Below are 17,818 nucleotides of genomic sequence, written 5' to 3'. Positions count from 1 at the left end.
GCTCATGTTTCTAAAGAAGGCCTTGCATATCATTCAACACATCAAACATATGTTCTGAATAAGAGTCTTTATGAAGTCCCTTCGAAACCAAGACGTGAATAAGGAGATATATATATATATATATTCTCCATTTAATAATTTTAAACTTAGTGTGTAAATGCCTCAAACAGTACTAAGAGGCTGAACTATGATTATAAAGTATTTATGAAGTTATGTTTTTAGATATTCTTGTGCAAATTTATATGAATTTGACTTTCTACTGTGATTATTGCATATTGCTAGATCATCAATAGATTGCATTGCATGTCATGAATGGGGATGTGTGACCATTTGTTGTATATCCTCTTCAAATCTCTGCCAAATCACAAGTGGAGGTTAGGATTGTCACACCAACCATTGATACAAAAGCCCTAGGTGATCCCTTTCCCTTTTAGCAGCTTCATTCATCTATCAGTATTCAATGACTTGACATTTTAATCCAACTTATAGGTTGCCCCCTCCGTGACTTGAACTCTTGACATAGTCCCTGCAAGGATACCAATTTTCTTTTGCAAGGATAGAAAAAAATTGTTGCAAATATCCATTATTAACAGCGAAATATTTAATTTGTTTCAATCAGACACTTATTTGCAAGGATTTGATTTCTTGTTCGAAAAGCTTGTTATTTGGAATGAGTTTTGACCCGTTGCAATTAAATTTTAGAATGATGTATTAGTTATTATTTGTAACCACACTTATTTTGCACTTACACACTTATTTTGTTGCAATTACACACTTATTTGAATGGATTTGAGTTTACATTGGGAAAAGTTATTACTCGCAATGAGGTTCGATTTGTTGCAAATATATACACACTTATATATGTATGTATAACTATTTGCAATGAATTTTATTCGTTGGAAATGTATATCTTATTTACAATGGCCATCTTTGTTTCAGCTGCAAAAAATATCGTTGGACATAATATTCAGTCCACTATTCATGGTTAATACCAATGAGAAATTGTTGTTGCAAAATTTTCGTTGCAAAAGGCCATTTTTTGTTGTAGTGAGCTATATTTTGCAACAAAAAAAACATGTGGACACAATAGGTCCTGAAACAGTAGCATCATTTTCTTTGTGATTATATTAGGCACTCCATTTGTGATTATATTTCTTATATATAAATGGCAAAGAAGACATTTATCAATGTATGATGTTGTTGAATAATTTCTGCAAAGCAATAATAACCTCATGCCAAAAAGGCATTAGTACTAAAAAAATTGAGAAGTAGACCAAGGGTTTTAGGGACAAATTGGGTGAAGATGGATATAGCATAGTATTTAAATGAACACTTCCAATGATAAGTTCCTCTTGTTTTTTTCATATTTTTTTTACTGTCTATTTTGCCTTAATTGAATTGTCTCTTAAATAAAAATAAAAGTATATTTTTACTCCTGAAGTTTCTTTTGTGCAAATTTTAGGTAAATAATTTTGTCATTGCCGTGTGCTATGACATGCTTAGGATTAGGTTCAAATCCGATTATTTTAAAGAAGAAAAATGTTAAATGTACTTAAAAAAAAATTACAAAAAAACTTACTCCTTCACATATCAGTTATTGTTATGTTAAAATTCATAAAATTCAAAATTTAAATTTTGAATTTAAAAAAAAAAATCTGACAAAATAAGTGTTGTAAGTAAAAATATAAATAAATTGTAAGTAAATGTAGCACTACTCTTTAAAGAATAACACCATGTGATAAGAATTATTATGAAATAAGATCATTTAATAATTTTAGTCCATTAACATATACAAAAACGTGGTCCAATCATAAGGGTTGGCGTAGCAAAGAACGTAACGTTGGTTTATATATGATGTTGAAAGTTGAATTCACATATCCCAATATTCCAAAGGCTACATATAATACTGGCAGTTGGTGGTGCATCTGTGAGATTTCAAAATGTCCGGTTTCTCGCATTCAACATCATTCAAAATAAAAATATTATAAGTATGGACCAATTTCGCATTCAATTTCTGAATAAATATTATAAGTAAAATTTCGTAGCAAACAAGTTTGCTGACAAACGGCCACTACCAATAAAAGTTTCTCTACAGACAGCAGTGGAAACCACGCCCAAATCTCCCCTAATCCTCTTATCTCTTTCTCTGATCTCCCTGATTTCTGGCTCTCTCAGCTGTTGGGCTGGAGAGGAATGACTTTCCCTATTGAACTCAGGGTCCTTATAAGTACTGTTCTTGTCCTAATCCTTGTTCCTCCAGCTTCTAGTCTTAATAATACTGATCACTACTGTCCTCCTTCTTCCTGTGGCAATATCCCCAACATCAGCTATCCGTTTCGACTAAAAGGCGATCCCCCAAACTGCGGAGACCAAAGGTATGAGCTCTCATGTGATGAGAACAACTACACGTTGTTATCTTTACATGATGGTAGTAAATACTACGTAAGCCAAATCAATTACAACAACTACACAATCCGAATTGTAGACGCAGGTATTCAGGAGGATAATTACTCCTTCATCCCTCGTTATTTTCTAAACCGAGATAATTTCAGTATTTTGAGATGGACGGGCTGGGATCAATATCTGCAATATGTGAGTAGTGACAGTTTAAGAATGCGAACAGTATCAGAAGTTGTGGCTATTGTGAACTGTGAAAAGCCAGTGACTTGGGCTTCCTCTTTGATCCATTGGGACACGACTTCTACGAATTGTTCTAATATCAAACGGTACTTATATCTTATTGTTGGCTATGGAGCGAATGTGATGGATGTGGAGGAGTCATGCACAATAGAGCAAATGTCTCTGACATCGTGGCCAGGACAAATTTCTGCTGATCATCCTAATAGTTCCTGTACAGACATCCGCAATTTATTCTTATATGGTTTTGAGCTTTCATGGTACCGGATTCATTGTGGAAGTTGTGGATCATCCGATAATTGCTACATACATGAGTACAATAATCAAGTTTATTGCAACAAATATGGTGAGTAATTAATAAATTTGAGATCAGAATCCTATTGAGATTTTTATTATATATATGCTGATCGATATATCTCGTCTTTAATTTGTTGTTCCAACTGGACTAAATTCTTGGATTTCCCACTCGAATTGATCATACATATATTGTATTTTCCTATTTTAATTAGGAGTACCTGACACAATACCCATTTAAAGGGGATAAATAGGGGCTATTTTTGCAGCATTATAATGACCTAATTTTTAATTGAAGATTCCAGACGCTAATGTGATCCCATTTTTTTTTTTTTTTTTGGCAGTACCTACTTGGGTTGGTTTCTTAGAAGAACAGGTCGCAACTGCCGGTGAGTTTTCAATCCCCATATATAAGATGTGTTTTTTTTATTATTTGAGAATGAACATCAATATTATATTTATTAATAAAACTCCATCAAAGGTGAGAAAGAACACAAGATGGACAATCCTCCATCTGATCAACATTGGCTTCTCTTCTAAATCATTGATCAAATTGTAAAAGCATATTTTTCACATCTGTAATAGCCAACACCCATAGCATGCAACGTACTAATTATAAATCCTTAAAACAAGTTGCTGTCAAAGAACTTTCTTGAATTTTCTTTGAATGAAAACACCACAGATCCTTTGCTGCTATACACTCCCAAAGAACATGTATTAATCCTTAAAAGGACAGTTTGGTGACTCTATTATTTTTCTTTTAAAGAGATTTAAATTAGTGGATAAGGCGTCTAAGCAAGCTCTCCGTAGGAAAACTTCTGCTGCATTTGGAATTGATAATTTCCAGATTTTGTTCCAAACACCAAACAGCTTCCTTGCAATTTGAATTTGAAGATTGGCTCTTATCTCGATCCAATATCTCTTTTCGTAAATAATATGCACTTTTTACACTAAAATATTTCTTCAATTAAATCCACATTCCAGTGTTTAATTAGAATTTGAATCAATAATAGCAACCACTGATTCTTCTTCATTCAATATTATCTCCATAAGATGTTAAATGTATATTAATAGCATTCGTGATTTCAAGATAAGAGGAAAGGGCAATTTTCCCCTCTTCAATGAAAACTTGAAAATTAATACTAGTTTTACAAGAGTGATGATTTTATACCATGATGCATGCGTCAGTCAATTATATATTTTATGAGTTGACTTTTTCTAAGTCAAGATTTTGCCAAGTCATTAATGTACGTGTAACGACTGATCTTTTATTAAAAAATTAATTAATTCTCTGAAAATTGTTCTTTCCAGGTCACATGAACTATTTATTATATTTATTGGTAACATAAATGGATAGATTTGTTTATACAGTTTTGTTTAAATCACTTTCTATATAATTAATTAACTGATCACTAATTACCTTTATTTCTTTTCTCCATGTGCTGCAGCTTCTTATACTGGAATACCAAGGGTCCTCGGTAAGAATTTATATCTCTCTGATCTATTTATCTTCTTTCATCTTTTAACCCATCATTATATATGAAACATGAAAATAGTTTAAACTTGCAGATAAGGTAAAATATAACAATTATATACACACGCATATATATATATATGTATATATATATATGATATACAAAAAATTATTTCTACAGATATAGGATGTGAAATATTTTTAGAAAAAAAAAGTTGGCCCCACCTCTAAAAAGTGACTTTCTCATGGCATGTCCAGGTTCTTTCTAAATGGACTGCTCCGAGACTTGCACTTCCTAAACTTGTATCTAGTATTAGTTATATATAAATAAATATTATATATATTTCTAATATTTATTTATATAAATAAGGATTGACGTGTTTTATTTCTCCGATCCAGCTAACATATCACATCTTAATTGCCTTTTCACTTTGATGAAATTCTATGAAGTCACTTAAAATAAGTTACAACAGATAGTATGATTGAGGATAATAAGATTCAATATGAGAAGTGGAATTTTTAAAAATTAAATAAATACTAACATGAAAAGCTTTAAAAGGCCGATTGTCATGCCCCATACCCAAGGGCGAACCTTTTAACCTGAAACACACAATAATAAAATCTTAACTACAAAAAGCCTTCCAAAATCAAATATCTCAAAATTCTTCCAAGTAAACTAAACTAAACACTAGCAAAGTTTCTCTTAAAGAATTTATAAACAGACAATTCTAAAAAATATGACAATTGTATTTTCAAAAGCAATTCAATATAATAATAATAATATATCCAAAAGACCTTAGGAACAAGACAACTCAATCAACATCCGAAATAGAAACATAGGCCATCTTTACCCCCTAGCAGAGTTTTGCATACCTGTTGTTAGCCAAGTAGAACATAAATCACTATTTTGTTACCAAAGTGAGTGCACTCAAAACAGAGGTTATGTTTACCCATGTGGTATAGTTTTACATTCTATGGATAGTAAAGTAGAACAAAAATCAATTTGTCACCAAAGTGATTGCATTCAAAATAGAGACCATTATTTTTTACTTTGGTAGAGACAGAAATCAGAGTAGAACAAAATCTCATGCCTCGGGGTCTATAGATATAATGCAGTAACAAAAATATTATACGAATAAGATAAATGTCATATAATTGGATCAAAATTTCAGATTTCATATTTAGATTTTATGCAGTAGAGAAACAGAGTACAAAAATTGCTCATGTCAATACCGGTTATTATAAATGTCAAGTTTAAATGTTCAGATACAAGGACTAGTACTGTAGATAATAACCAAGGCTGCTTTGGTGAAAAAATATGCAAGTTTTTCACAAAACCAACATTAATTAGTTTTAGGCAACATCTTGTATAGGAGCATCGTGGACTTTTTAGCACAACTAACTTGTCTCACAACATAATAGAGCTAAAACCAATCAATGCCTAAACAAAATTAGTAAAATCTTTAAGTTAATAGAATTTAACTATCACATCTACAATAAGACATAATGTGCTAACTCCAAAATCCAAACTTTCTATCCTGTGCCCTAATGACCCAACTTCCACACTGGTATCATAGCAAGTCAAACCTCCTAATAGAAAATCCATTTTTCACAATTTGGCCACCTAACCAACCAGGTTTCAAAACCATATTTTTATACCAATCGACTCACAAGTACACCAAAATTGCCCACGTAATACTTCGTCCCAGCCCTCTTACTTCCATCTCCATGTCAACAACCAGATTCTATCCAGCCTCATTGAAACATTACAACAACCAAACCATTAATCCACTGAGCAATGCAATTCAAAATCTAAAAAGTTCCTAAAATTGTCCTGTCACTCCACAAAATAAGTTAGACACAGTCTTAACATATAAGGAAGAGGAGTGTCTTACCGACCTTGCAATAGTGGTCAACTGGATTTGGTGACAGGGAAGTGCAACAAAAATGGAGTGGTGGGGAGCTGCTGAGAATGTGGTGCAAGGGCCTTCACTAGTCACAACGGCAATACGGTGGCAACTAGGTTGTGGTGCAAGGCTTGGGTAGTGACGGTGATGGGTTGCAACACAAAGCAGGGAGATGAGAGAGGGACTGGCATAGAGAGAGAGAGAGAGAGAAAGAAAGAAAGAGAGAGAGAGGGAGAGGGAGAGAAGCCGACTAAAAGACAAAGGGTGACGAGTAGATATTGTGTAACATAGGCGAAACCAAGAGAAGGAGAGAGAGAGAGAGAGATGAGAAGGGGTCGAGGGGGTTACTAGCAGCGTGCTCGTGGTCGGGAGGAACACCGGTGGTAGCAAGGACAGTGAGCGAAACAGCATGGGACTGAGGCATGAGGCAAATAATGGTGTTTGAGGTGTAAGCAGCTTGACTGTTGTGGTGTGTGGTGGGGGTGGCAGCTGCAATGCAACAAAGAGAGAGATGGGAGACGGCTGGAAAGTAAGACCAAGAGAGTGAGTGAGAGCTGTAGATGGAGAGAGAGAGAAGAGAGAGATACTAGGACAAATAGAAACTTACCAACATGACGAGCGGAAACTGGCAACAACAAAGGATTGCAGTGGTGCGACCTATGGAGCAAGGCCTTGGTAGCGACAGTGCACGACGAGCTACAACACAAGAGGGAGAAGAGAGAGAGCAAAGTGAGAGAAATGGGGAGACAGACAGAGAGAAAGAGTGAACAAAGATTGAGAGGGAATGAAACTGAGAGAGATAGATGTTGGGGTTGGGAGAGAGAAGGCATTCGAAGTGGGTGTTGGAACTTGTGACGGCGAGTCGAGGTGCATGTTTGACTAGAACAGAGTGCTTTTTGCATTAAAAAATGACCATAGTTCAAGGAATCAATCTGTGGTGGCAGTTTGAGCAAATACGATGAGTATACAAGTCGTACAGTGCATGAGAGCTAACCAATGTATGTGATTGATGATGAGAGAGAGGACAACAATCTATTAAGTGCTTAGAAAGTCTCTAGAGGACATATGGTGAATGGAAAATAATACCAAATAACACATTGCGTATGAGACTTTCTAAGTAGTAGGAAATGGGTGGCTTTGATGCCATGATAAACAAGTTAAAAGGGTATATTTTTTTTTTTTTGAAGTCAAATATACCTCCTTTATTGTTGTTTCAAAGAAAATGAGTCATTATGATATTTTTCCTTTTGTATATCACTAACTATCTCTATAGGACTATCCGTAATATTCCATACCCTCTCCTTAGAATACATAAGTGCTAATTTTGCTAGTTTATGAGCTATGTTATTAGCTTCTCTATACACAAATCTAACATTCCAATACAATCTATCAACTAACAACAGTCTCACATCTTCAACAATATTCTCATAATTTGCCCATATTTATTCTTCACTATTGGTAGCCTTCAGAATCACTTGAGAGTCCCCTTCCAAGATTACCTTTGACAGGCCTAACTTTGGACTTAAGTATCCTGCTCTCCTTAAAGCCAAAGCTTCTATAATTATAGGTTTCTGCGCATGATCCACAATACAGTTCAGACAGACTAGTACCTCACCATCTGAGTCTCTAATAACAACACCAAGACCCACTTTTTTGAGACACACATCCACTACTGCATCCCAATTCGCTTTTACACACAAATCAAATTACTTTTCCCATTTAACCTCCCTCCTGTATGTACCCCCAACATCTATGTCTTTTGATTATAATCTTGTGCTATGATGAATTCATTTAGTCCCTCTTTGGCAAATTTTAGGACACTCCTCAGTTTTGCAAATTTTTAGTCAAACATCCACGAATTCCTTCTATGCCATATCTTCCTCAAAATACAAGCCACCATCTCCACCTCCTCTATTCCTAGCTGCACATTAAGTTTTTTTTTTCCATAACTCCATGAAGTTCGACTTATAGCTACTCCACTTATGGACAAGACTTTTGAATTCAACCTAGACATTTGACGCTACAGGACAACTCCAAAGCACATACATGGTAGTTTCAGATTTCAGCTCACAAATTGGGCACAAACTAGAATTTAAAATCTATTTCTTAGCCGAGAAAAGATACTTACAACCGTGAATTGCGTAACTGCCGCGTAATCACTTTGAAAAAAATAAATAAAACATGGGACCCACATGAAAAAAATTAATTTTTTAATAGTGAACCCCACTCTTTTTCAAAGCGATTACGCAGCGGTTACGCACTTCACGGTTGTATGTAGGGGTGGGCTCCAACTCCGACGGAGTCGGAGTCGGAGTTGTCATTTCCGACCTCCGACTCCGACAAAAGTAGGAGCCGAATTGCCCCTCCGACTCCGACTCCGAACTTAGTCGGAGTCCGATTTCGATCGGAGGTCGGAGCTCCGAACTCTGATCGGAACTCCGAATGGAGGTCGAAGCTCCGACCTCGGATCGGAACTCCGATCGGATTTCAGAGGGAGTTCCGTATGGAGGTCGGAGCTCCGACTTCGAATTAAATTTCCTAACTCCGTTCAGAAATAAATTTCTAGTTGTTGTTTTCTGTTCTTTTTATTTTTTATTTTTTAAATTTTGTTGTTCAATTTCGTTTCAGATAGTGAGCAACATATATATTTTTTTTAAAAGTGAACCATCTACAAATATTTGGTTTATTCAAGAGTTTTCAATAATTTAAATATTCCTTCTGATTTTGTTACTGAATTTTAATTATATCTTTAATTTATTTTATGTCCGCCTGAAATTTAGCATTAAAAGTGCTCATGACTCATGAGTTGAAAATTACACAAATTTAAAATTTTATAGAGAAGAATGATGGTACGAATTTGTATAATTCGATTAATTTCAGTTGGATAATAAATTATAAACGTTTGAGAGAGAATGGATAAGTACTAATAGAAATTATAGAATAAAGAGTACTTATCCCACGTCTTTGCTCGGGATATAACTACATAAATATAACTATATAAATAGTTTAAAAAGTAAATAACATGTATGATGTAGCCATAAGTTATAACAGTCTCATTTATAGCGTAATAACAATATAACTCAGCCTTGAAATATAACTACATAAAAATTAAACACGGATTTCACTCAAATGTTTTTTGTTCCATTAGTCATGCCTGAAATGAACATAGAAAGTAGCAATCAATAGATGAAAAAAAATTGATAATAAAGAATTGAATACGGTAAAAGAATAATTTGATTCTTACCAAGAAAGGAGGTTCTCTCAACTCCATCCCAACTCTCAAGTAGCGTCCGTTCCAGACTCTCAATCATTGGTAATAATGTTAGGGTTCACAATTAGATCTATAAAATCATAAAAAGTAGAAGTTAGAAACATTAAAAATAATTAAATCATCATTTAAAAGCATATAAACTTACCCGATTCAAGCCTATAGCTCTCGGCATCAACGCCAATGGTATCTAGTCCAATGGGCGTTTCACTTATCCAATTCTGTGTGCAAACGAGGACCTCCACGGTTGACGGTGACAATGAACTCTGATAAGCATCCAACACGTGACCTCCAGTGCTAAATGCCGACTCTGAGGCAACCGTAGTGACAGAAATGGCTAGCACATCTCGGGCCACATGGGAAAGGACTGGATACTTGGTGGAATTAACTTCCCACTAAGTTAATAACTGAAATACATCACTAGGTGCCTCGACAGCTTTCCATAAAATATCGTTCAACCTCAGATGTACAATGCATAATATTCCTTGTTGACATGAGTTGATGATACTGCAATATAATACGATTGCCTCTAACCCCTACAGATGGGTCAGTATCACTTGAGGAAACTGTCGATCCTGTCGGCCTCGAATGTGAGGAGCTACCAACTGCGGATGAAGGCTGAGCACTAGTACTGTAGTGATTATATAAGTCATAAACATCACTTTTTAGCAATCTAATAAACTCTGCAGCCTTCACTGCCCCGAGGACGGAATTTACCCAAAATTCTAGAATGGCCAACTTAACTCGGGGGTCAAGGATCACAGCCACAAATAGCAATCTATTTATCTTCTCAATATTCCTCCAATATTTATCATATTTGATCTTCATCCTCGTAGTCATAGCAGATAACAATCTAGCATAGTCAGTACAACTATTTTCCAACTAGAAGTGAAGCTCCGAGAGCTCGCTGAAAAATGAGTTTGCAGTCGTATATTTGGATCCAGATAGCCGCATGGTTATCTCATAAAAAGTTCTTAAAAATTCAACAAAATAACTCACATTGGTCCAATCTTGTGCGTTCGGCGCACCGAGCCCCTGTCCTGCTGGCTCCAACAAAGCATACCTCAGGCCCCCATCCTCGACCTCCATCCGCTCGAATGCTTTTTTGTACTTCTGTGCCACATCCAATATCATGTATGTAGAATTCCATCAAGTCGGAACGTCCAAGCACAGCATACTAGAACATTCAATCTTTAGATCTTCTGCTATTGCCTTAAACTTGGCAAGCCTTTGAGGGGAACCCCTCACATATCGTACAATGTTGCGGACTCGGGTTATGGAATCATGAACCTCTTTTAATCCCTCAACAACTATGAGGCTAATGATACGAGCACAACATCGAACGTGAATAAACTCGTGGGCCCGAATGACATCATCTCTCACCGTCGTGTTCCGTTTAAACCAATCAATTGTTGTTTCATTCGCACTGGCATTGTCAACTATAATACACAGCACTTTTCGAATTCCCCAGTCCTTCAAACAATCATCCATCTTCGCCCCAATGGATGCACCTTTATGATCCACAATTTCTTTAAAACCAATAATTTTTTTATGCAAAATCCACTCACTGTCAATGTAGTGTGCTGTGATACACATGTAGCAAACGTTCTGTATGGAAGTCCATGTGTCAGTCATAAAAGACACTCTCTGGCCAGTGGTAATAAACATCTTCCTCATCTCCTCCTTGTCCTTCGCATGCCTCTTCATACAATCTCGCATCACTGTATACCGTGATGGAATTGGAAATCGTTGCTCAACAAAATTTAGAAACTTTCGAAAGCCTCTTTTCTCGACTGTGGTAAATGGCATCTCATCAGTAATTATCATCTCTGTAAGCATGTCCCTCAACATCTTCTCACTGTATTGAGGGATGACCAATTTCTTAGTCTGTGTACCATCAGTGGCTGTAGAAGTTTGGTAACTGAGGTTGGTCTGATCAGTGGCTTGCAATCCCTTCACTATCTTATATCGTTGGCAACTATTTAGATGTGCTATTAACACACTGGTACCTTGCTTCTTCGAATGGCATCCACAAAGTGATCCACAGTAATGGCATCTTGCTACTGGGTTCGCAATATCACCAGGAATTTTGGTGAAATGCTCCCATGTCCACGACCTCTTTTTAGAAGGTCGTGGTGGTTGATCTTGCTCAATGGGCATCTCCTCCTCTTCGTTGAACATATCCTCATCCTCTATATCAACTGGGAGTGGGAGTCGACTACTCGCACAAGATGTAGCTGCTCTAGATGTAGCTGCTCTAGATGTAGCTGCCCTAGATGTGGCTCTAGGGGTGGAAGTACCCACCGGTGTAGGAGTTGTAGCATTGGCATCCGCCACATCCCCTTGTGGACGATCATCTCCACTATGTCTAGGATCCATATCACAATCAATGAAGCTGAAAAAATTAAATTAGAAGCAAAAAATTAGTTTAAAAATAAACTAGGCTATTGTATTATACAATAGGACATGTATTATTGTATCGATGTAATATTACATCGAGGTTCGATTGACGTGCGCTCGACTCAGCGGAACCCATCCAGAGAGGTTTGCTCGACGTGCGCTCTAGCAGAAACCATCCAGAGAGGTTTGCTCGACGTGTGCTCGACGTGCGCTCGAGCAGAAGCCATACAGAGAGGTTCGCTCGACGTGGCGCTCGAGCAGAACCCATCCAGAAAGGTTCGCTCGACATGCGCTCGAAGTGGCGCTCGAGCAGAACTCATAGAGAGTGGCTCGCTCGATGTGCGCTCGACGTGGCGCTCGAGCAGAATCCATCCAGAGAGGTTCGCTCGACGTGCGCTCGACATGGCGCTCAAGCAGAACCCAACTAGAGAGGTTCGCTTGACGTGCGCTCGACGTGGCGCTCGAGCAGAACTCTTCCAGAGAGGTTCGCTTGACTTCCGCTCGACGTATCGCTCGAGCCAATGTTCAATACAACGTCGAGCGCAAGTCTTCAATATAATGTAAAATTTAGGGTTTTGAGCACCGTGATTTGTTGGGACTATATTGAATATTCAATACAACCAATTCACAAGAATCACAACTGCTGGCTCCAATTCATAAGAGACATGCTTGAATTAAATTTAGGGCTCATAACCTTACTCTCACCGTAGGTGGAAGCTGAATAGAGGAGCAACGAGGGACGGCAGCACAGAGGAGCAACGACGAACGGCGGCACGCTGGCAAGAAAGACACGAGACGTGAGGCGCGAGACGGCTTCACAGTTCACTGGTTCAGTGAGACGCGAGAGAGAAGGGAGAAGGAAGAAGGAAGCAGAAGAAGGAAGAAGAACTGAAGAAGGAAGAAGAAGGGGCCAGGGGGGACCTGGGGTTGCGTTTTGGAGGGTATTTAAATATGAAACGACGTCGTTCCATATTAAGTGGAACGGTGTCGTTCAATTTTTTTTTTTTAAACCCAGCTGTAAAATGACGTCATTTTACAGCTGGGTTTAAAAAAAAAAATTCGGAGTCGGAGTCGGAGCTCCTGGTAGCTCCGATTCCGACTCCGACTCCTAATAGTTATTAAGAGCTACTTCGAATTCTAACAACTCCGACTCCGTCGGAGTCGGCGTCGGAGCGGAAGTCGGACGGAGTCGGAATTCTCAGAATTTTGCACACCCCTAGTTGTATGTAGAATTACTCCCTTGTACATTAAGCTCCCATAAGAGATTCCATTCTCTCTTCAAAGATACCTTTTGAGGATTCCCATGTCTTTCTTCTCATTCTTTTATGCTTCAAGTGGTAAGCATTCTTAACAGAAAATTTGCCATCATTTGAGCATCCCCATACTATTTTATCCACTGCTCCCCATCTACTAATAGGGATATTACAAATCAACTCAACTTCCTCTTCTGAATCCTTAGAATGTACAATAGAATACCATATATAGGTGAACAAGGCTAGAAGAATAATGAAGGTACAATAAATACAAAATAAGTCAAAGATACTATTTGATATAGATTAACTATATAATAAGCTAAATATGGTATAAATGAGACTTATTACCACGCATATATAGAATATAATAAATATATATTATCATAAATATGACAATATCCAAGTAAGAATTAATTAAGTAGTGCCTCGAAATGTAACTACCCATATATATATATATATATATATATATAACAGTGTCCCAAAAATGTGTTCACCAATAATAATCAACTGCGAAGCTAAAAACGTCTATGTAGATTCTATGCTCACTACCGGTTGGGAAGTGAAATTAGTTGAGACGATATCATCTCATCTCATAATTTCTTTCTTAACTATCACTCAAACATAAAACACTTTTTAATTTTAAATATTCAACTTTTTCATTTAATCATTATCTAATTATTATAATTTTCTCAAACTTCTAAACAAAACACGAAAAATAATACAAATTTTTCAAATTTTAAATAAAAATAAAATTAACAAATAATATTTTAACAAATTTTAAACTTTATAATATTTTAATTCAATTTTTTTCTTTTTCATTTCTCAAAATCTAATAAAATATCATAACTCAAACCATTTTACTACATTTTACAAACCATTCACTACTATTAACATAATTTTCATCTCATATTTTTATACTCAAATATGTCCTTAGTGTTCAATTTTTTCCTTTTGGCACTCGTTCCAAGAGAAAGAAATTTGAAATAATATTATTAAAATTCACCTACGTTTTCTAATATATAAACTCATATTGTATTTAATTCGAACATAACTTATCACCGCTTTAGAAGTGTTCTACCCTATCTAGTACTGATGACTCTTAGCTCAATTCAAATTCTGGTTAACAAAAAATAAATAAATAAAAGGAAAGACGATTGTAGAAGAAAGAACTCAAAGTTCTTCTGCCATCATTACCTCCCACAATTTTCATCATCGTTCAACTATGTTTCATTTCAAATCTGTGTTTGGAATATTTTTATCAGCTGTAAGCTTTTTTTATTAGATTCTTGTTTGTTTTTAGTATTGTTTGAAGTCTCAGACCTATTTTTAGTCTTTTAAATTTAGTAATTATGTGGTTGATCAAGGCCAAATGTAGCCCATTATTGGCTCAAGTCCCGTCTGGTTTCAGAGTTAATCTCAACTTATCTAATTATTATAATTGTCTCAAATTTTTACACAAAATATAATAAACAATTTAAAATTTTCAAATCTCAAAACAATAATAATATTAAAAAAATAATATTCTAACAATATTTTATTCAACTTTCACCTTAACTAATTTCATCTCATCTCATTCCAACTTACTATCCAAACCTCACCTCAATCTTTTTGCTTATTGTTAGCCTTTGTTGGCTTTGGTTTGTTATCAACTCATTGTTGACCAAAACTCTAGATTTGATATTTTAGTTGTAAGTCACTTCATCACTAATGCCACTTTCATCATCTCATGACAATTAATCAATCAATATGAAGACTACAAGACTCAAAGACTACATGACTCAAATTTCAAACTAAAGATTTTAGTAAGTAAGTAATCTACATTTTCTCATCAATTTAACATTTTAAAATAAGTAGCGGTTTCACGTGATATCAAAGTAGAGATCCTATGTTCAAATCTTGACTTTATATTTCACCCAATTAATTAAATATTCCACATGTTAGGCCCATTTATTAAGAGAGTTTGGTCCTAGAGGTGTCAAAATCCTATTAACGGATCGTGTTCGTATCGTGTCAAGACTTGTCATAAATCACTTGTCATAGGCCATTTTTGTCACAAATCACTTGTCATAAATGATTATTTTTCTTGTAGTGATATATATTAGGATTACATTTATCGATCCTAGTTTAGATAGCATTATAATAATGGCCTGATTGTTAATTATTGAATTCAGAAACTGATGTGAAACTTTCTTTTTTGTCAAACCTGCAGGATCCGTACAGCCAATCATAGGATATTCGGAATTTTCTGGTGAGTTTTCTATCTCAGAAAGATATCAGATGTATTATATATAATTGGATGGGTTTTGTTTGGTAATAACACAATTAAGCTAAACTATTATACGTAATTGCGTATTTTTCTATAGTGGATCTCGAAGTATTGTTGGATTAATATTATACCAATTTTTGCATATTATTTCTTTTACTTCATTTTTTGGCTAACTTTTAATGGAGATTAATTTTTTTAATCAATTAACAGCTTGGGCAGCTTTATTAATTGACTTTCTGCTCGGTAAGAATCTGTATCTCTCTCCTTTTATCTTTCCTATTTGTTTTAGTATATTAATCATTCTTTAAACTACGAATCAAGAAATCGTTAGACATCATTCTTAAATTAACATTAAAAATAAACACAGTGCCAAACCACAAGAATTTTGAAAGGGAGTAATTGGTAGTGCAACAATTGGATTGCTTTCTTATAATTACTTTTGTGATTTCCTTTCCAGAATTGCATATCCTAATCAGTGTATTAGGCGCACCATTTGTGATTGCATTTTTTATATATAAATGGCGAAGGAGACACTTATCCGCGTATGACGTTGTTGAAGAATTTCTGCAAAGCCAAAATAACTTCATGCCAATTAGGTACTCTTTCTCAGAAATTAAGAAAATGACCAAAGGTTTTAGGGAAAGATTGGGTGAAGGAGGATTTGGCACAGTATTTAAAGGAACACTTCGAAGTGGACGTCTTGTAGCAGTAAAGATGTTAAGCCAATCCAAAGCAAATGGGCAAGATTTTATTAGTGAAGTAGCAACCATTGGAAGGATCCATCATGTGAATATAGTGCAACTCGTTGGTTTTTATGTTCATGGTTCAAAGCGTGCCCTTATATATGAGTTCATGCCCAACGGATCTCTAAACAAACACATTTTTTCATCAGAGGCAAATATCATCAACTATGAGAAAACATATGATATTGCTTTAGGAGTGGCTCGCGGGATTGAGTATTTACATCAAGGATGTGACATGCAAATTTTACATTTTGACATTAAGCCTCACAACATTCTTCTTGATGAAAATTTGAAACCCAAAGTTTCAGATTTTGGCTTAGCAAAATTGTACCCGGTGGAAGATAGTATCGTTCCTTTGACTCGTGCAAGAGGAACTTTTGGATACATGGCTCCTGAAATGCTTTACAAAAATATTGGAGGCATTTCATACAAAGCTGATGTCTATAGCTTTGGAATGCTGTTGATGGAAATGGTGAGCAGAAGAAAGAACTTGCATGCATCTACAGAACATTTAAGCCAAATTTACTTCCCCACTTGGATATATGATCAATTCCATGATGGAAAGAATATAGAAATTGAAGATGGTACTGAAGATGAGAGAAAACTATGTAAGAAGATGATGATAGTTGCATTATGGTGCATACAATTGAAGCCTAGCGATCGTCCATCAATGATCAAAGTCATCAAAATGCTTGAAGGAGATGTTGAATTCTTACAAGTTCCTCTCAAGCCTCTCCAACCATCACCAAAGAGAGAGATAAAGGGTGCTAGAGATAATTCAAATCAAGCTTCATCATCAATTCAATCAGATGAATCAAGCCTTACTTAATTTTTATTGTTTATCTTTTTAAAATTGAACTATCTCTTTCTATCCTTGTTTAAGAGAAGTTTGCTTCAAGCCCATGAAAAAAGACAAGATCGACAATCTAAAGTCATAATCTTTCTACGCTTGTCACAGTATATATACTACGCTGTGCTCTAAAAATATGTATCAATCTAAATATGTATCAATCTAAAAAATAGTTAGTTAAAATTGGAAAAGTAGGATGTAATGAGTTTTTCGGATAAAAAATATATATATAGATTGACCATTGGAAGTGCTCTTACAATATGTAACAGCAAGTCATGTTTGATCTCGATCTATGATAGCATCAATATTATTTTATTCAGAAGTGATCATATGAATAATTGGTAGTAATAAATAAACATAGCATACAGTAGATAATACATGACTTTTTACAATTTTTTTCTTTTCTTGTATTTTTTTAATGGAAGTGATGTATAGACGAGAATGTAACGTGGATATAAGTACAATTAGCATTGCCCTAAATAATATGGCAATAGGAGTAGTTCAGAAAATAAAACGTAATTAATGCTATTAGTCAACTTTAGTGCCTCAAATTGTAACGGTCCATATAAAACTGCCCCAAAATTAATACAAGTTCACCAACAGTAATCAGCATTCCAAACTAACGTCTATATTATTTTTATGTGCTGTGGTTGTTCATATAACACCCCGACGTAAAATTTAATTGGGCCTAAAATTATGTTTACTAAGCAAAGTTGGGTGAGCCTA

General features: G+C 35.5%; 1 protein-coding gene across 1 annotated transcript; it reads left to right on the top strand.

The window, feature by feature from the left end:
• Window positions 1-15,715: 15,715 nt before the first annotated feature.
• On the top strand, window positions 15,716-17,084 carry LOC108998165 (rust resistance kinase Lr10-like). The gene is made up of 2 exons (XM_035693054.1): window positions 15,716-15,742; window positions 15,957-17,084. Exon 2 carries the CDS (start codon window positions 16,085-16,087, stop codon window positions 17,069-17,071), a length of 987 nt encoding a protein of 328 aa, XP_035548947.1. The 5' UTR covers window positions 15,716-15,742; window positions 15,957-16,084; the 3' UTR covers window positions 17,072-17,084.
• Window positions 17,085-17,818: the final 734 nt, after the last annotated feature.

This window comes from Juglans regia, chromosome 8, assembly GCF_001411555.2.
Source record: "Juglans regia cultivar Chandler chromosome 8, Walnut 2.0, whole genome shotgun sequence".
NCBI classification, from domain to species: Eukaryota; Viridiplantae; Streptophyta; class Magnoliopsida; order Fagales; family Juglandaceae; genus Juglans; species Juglans regia.
This window is presented reverse-complemented; position numbering and strand designations above follow the sequence as displayed.

What these genes read in the sequence shown, in the direction of transcription:
- LOC108998165 (XM_035693054.1), top strand. Translation starts at nt 16,085, where the DNA reads ATGCCAATTAGGTACTCTTTCTCAGAAATTAAGAAAATGACCAAAGGT.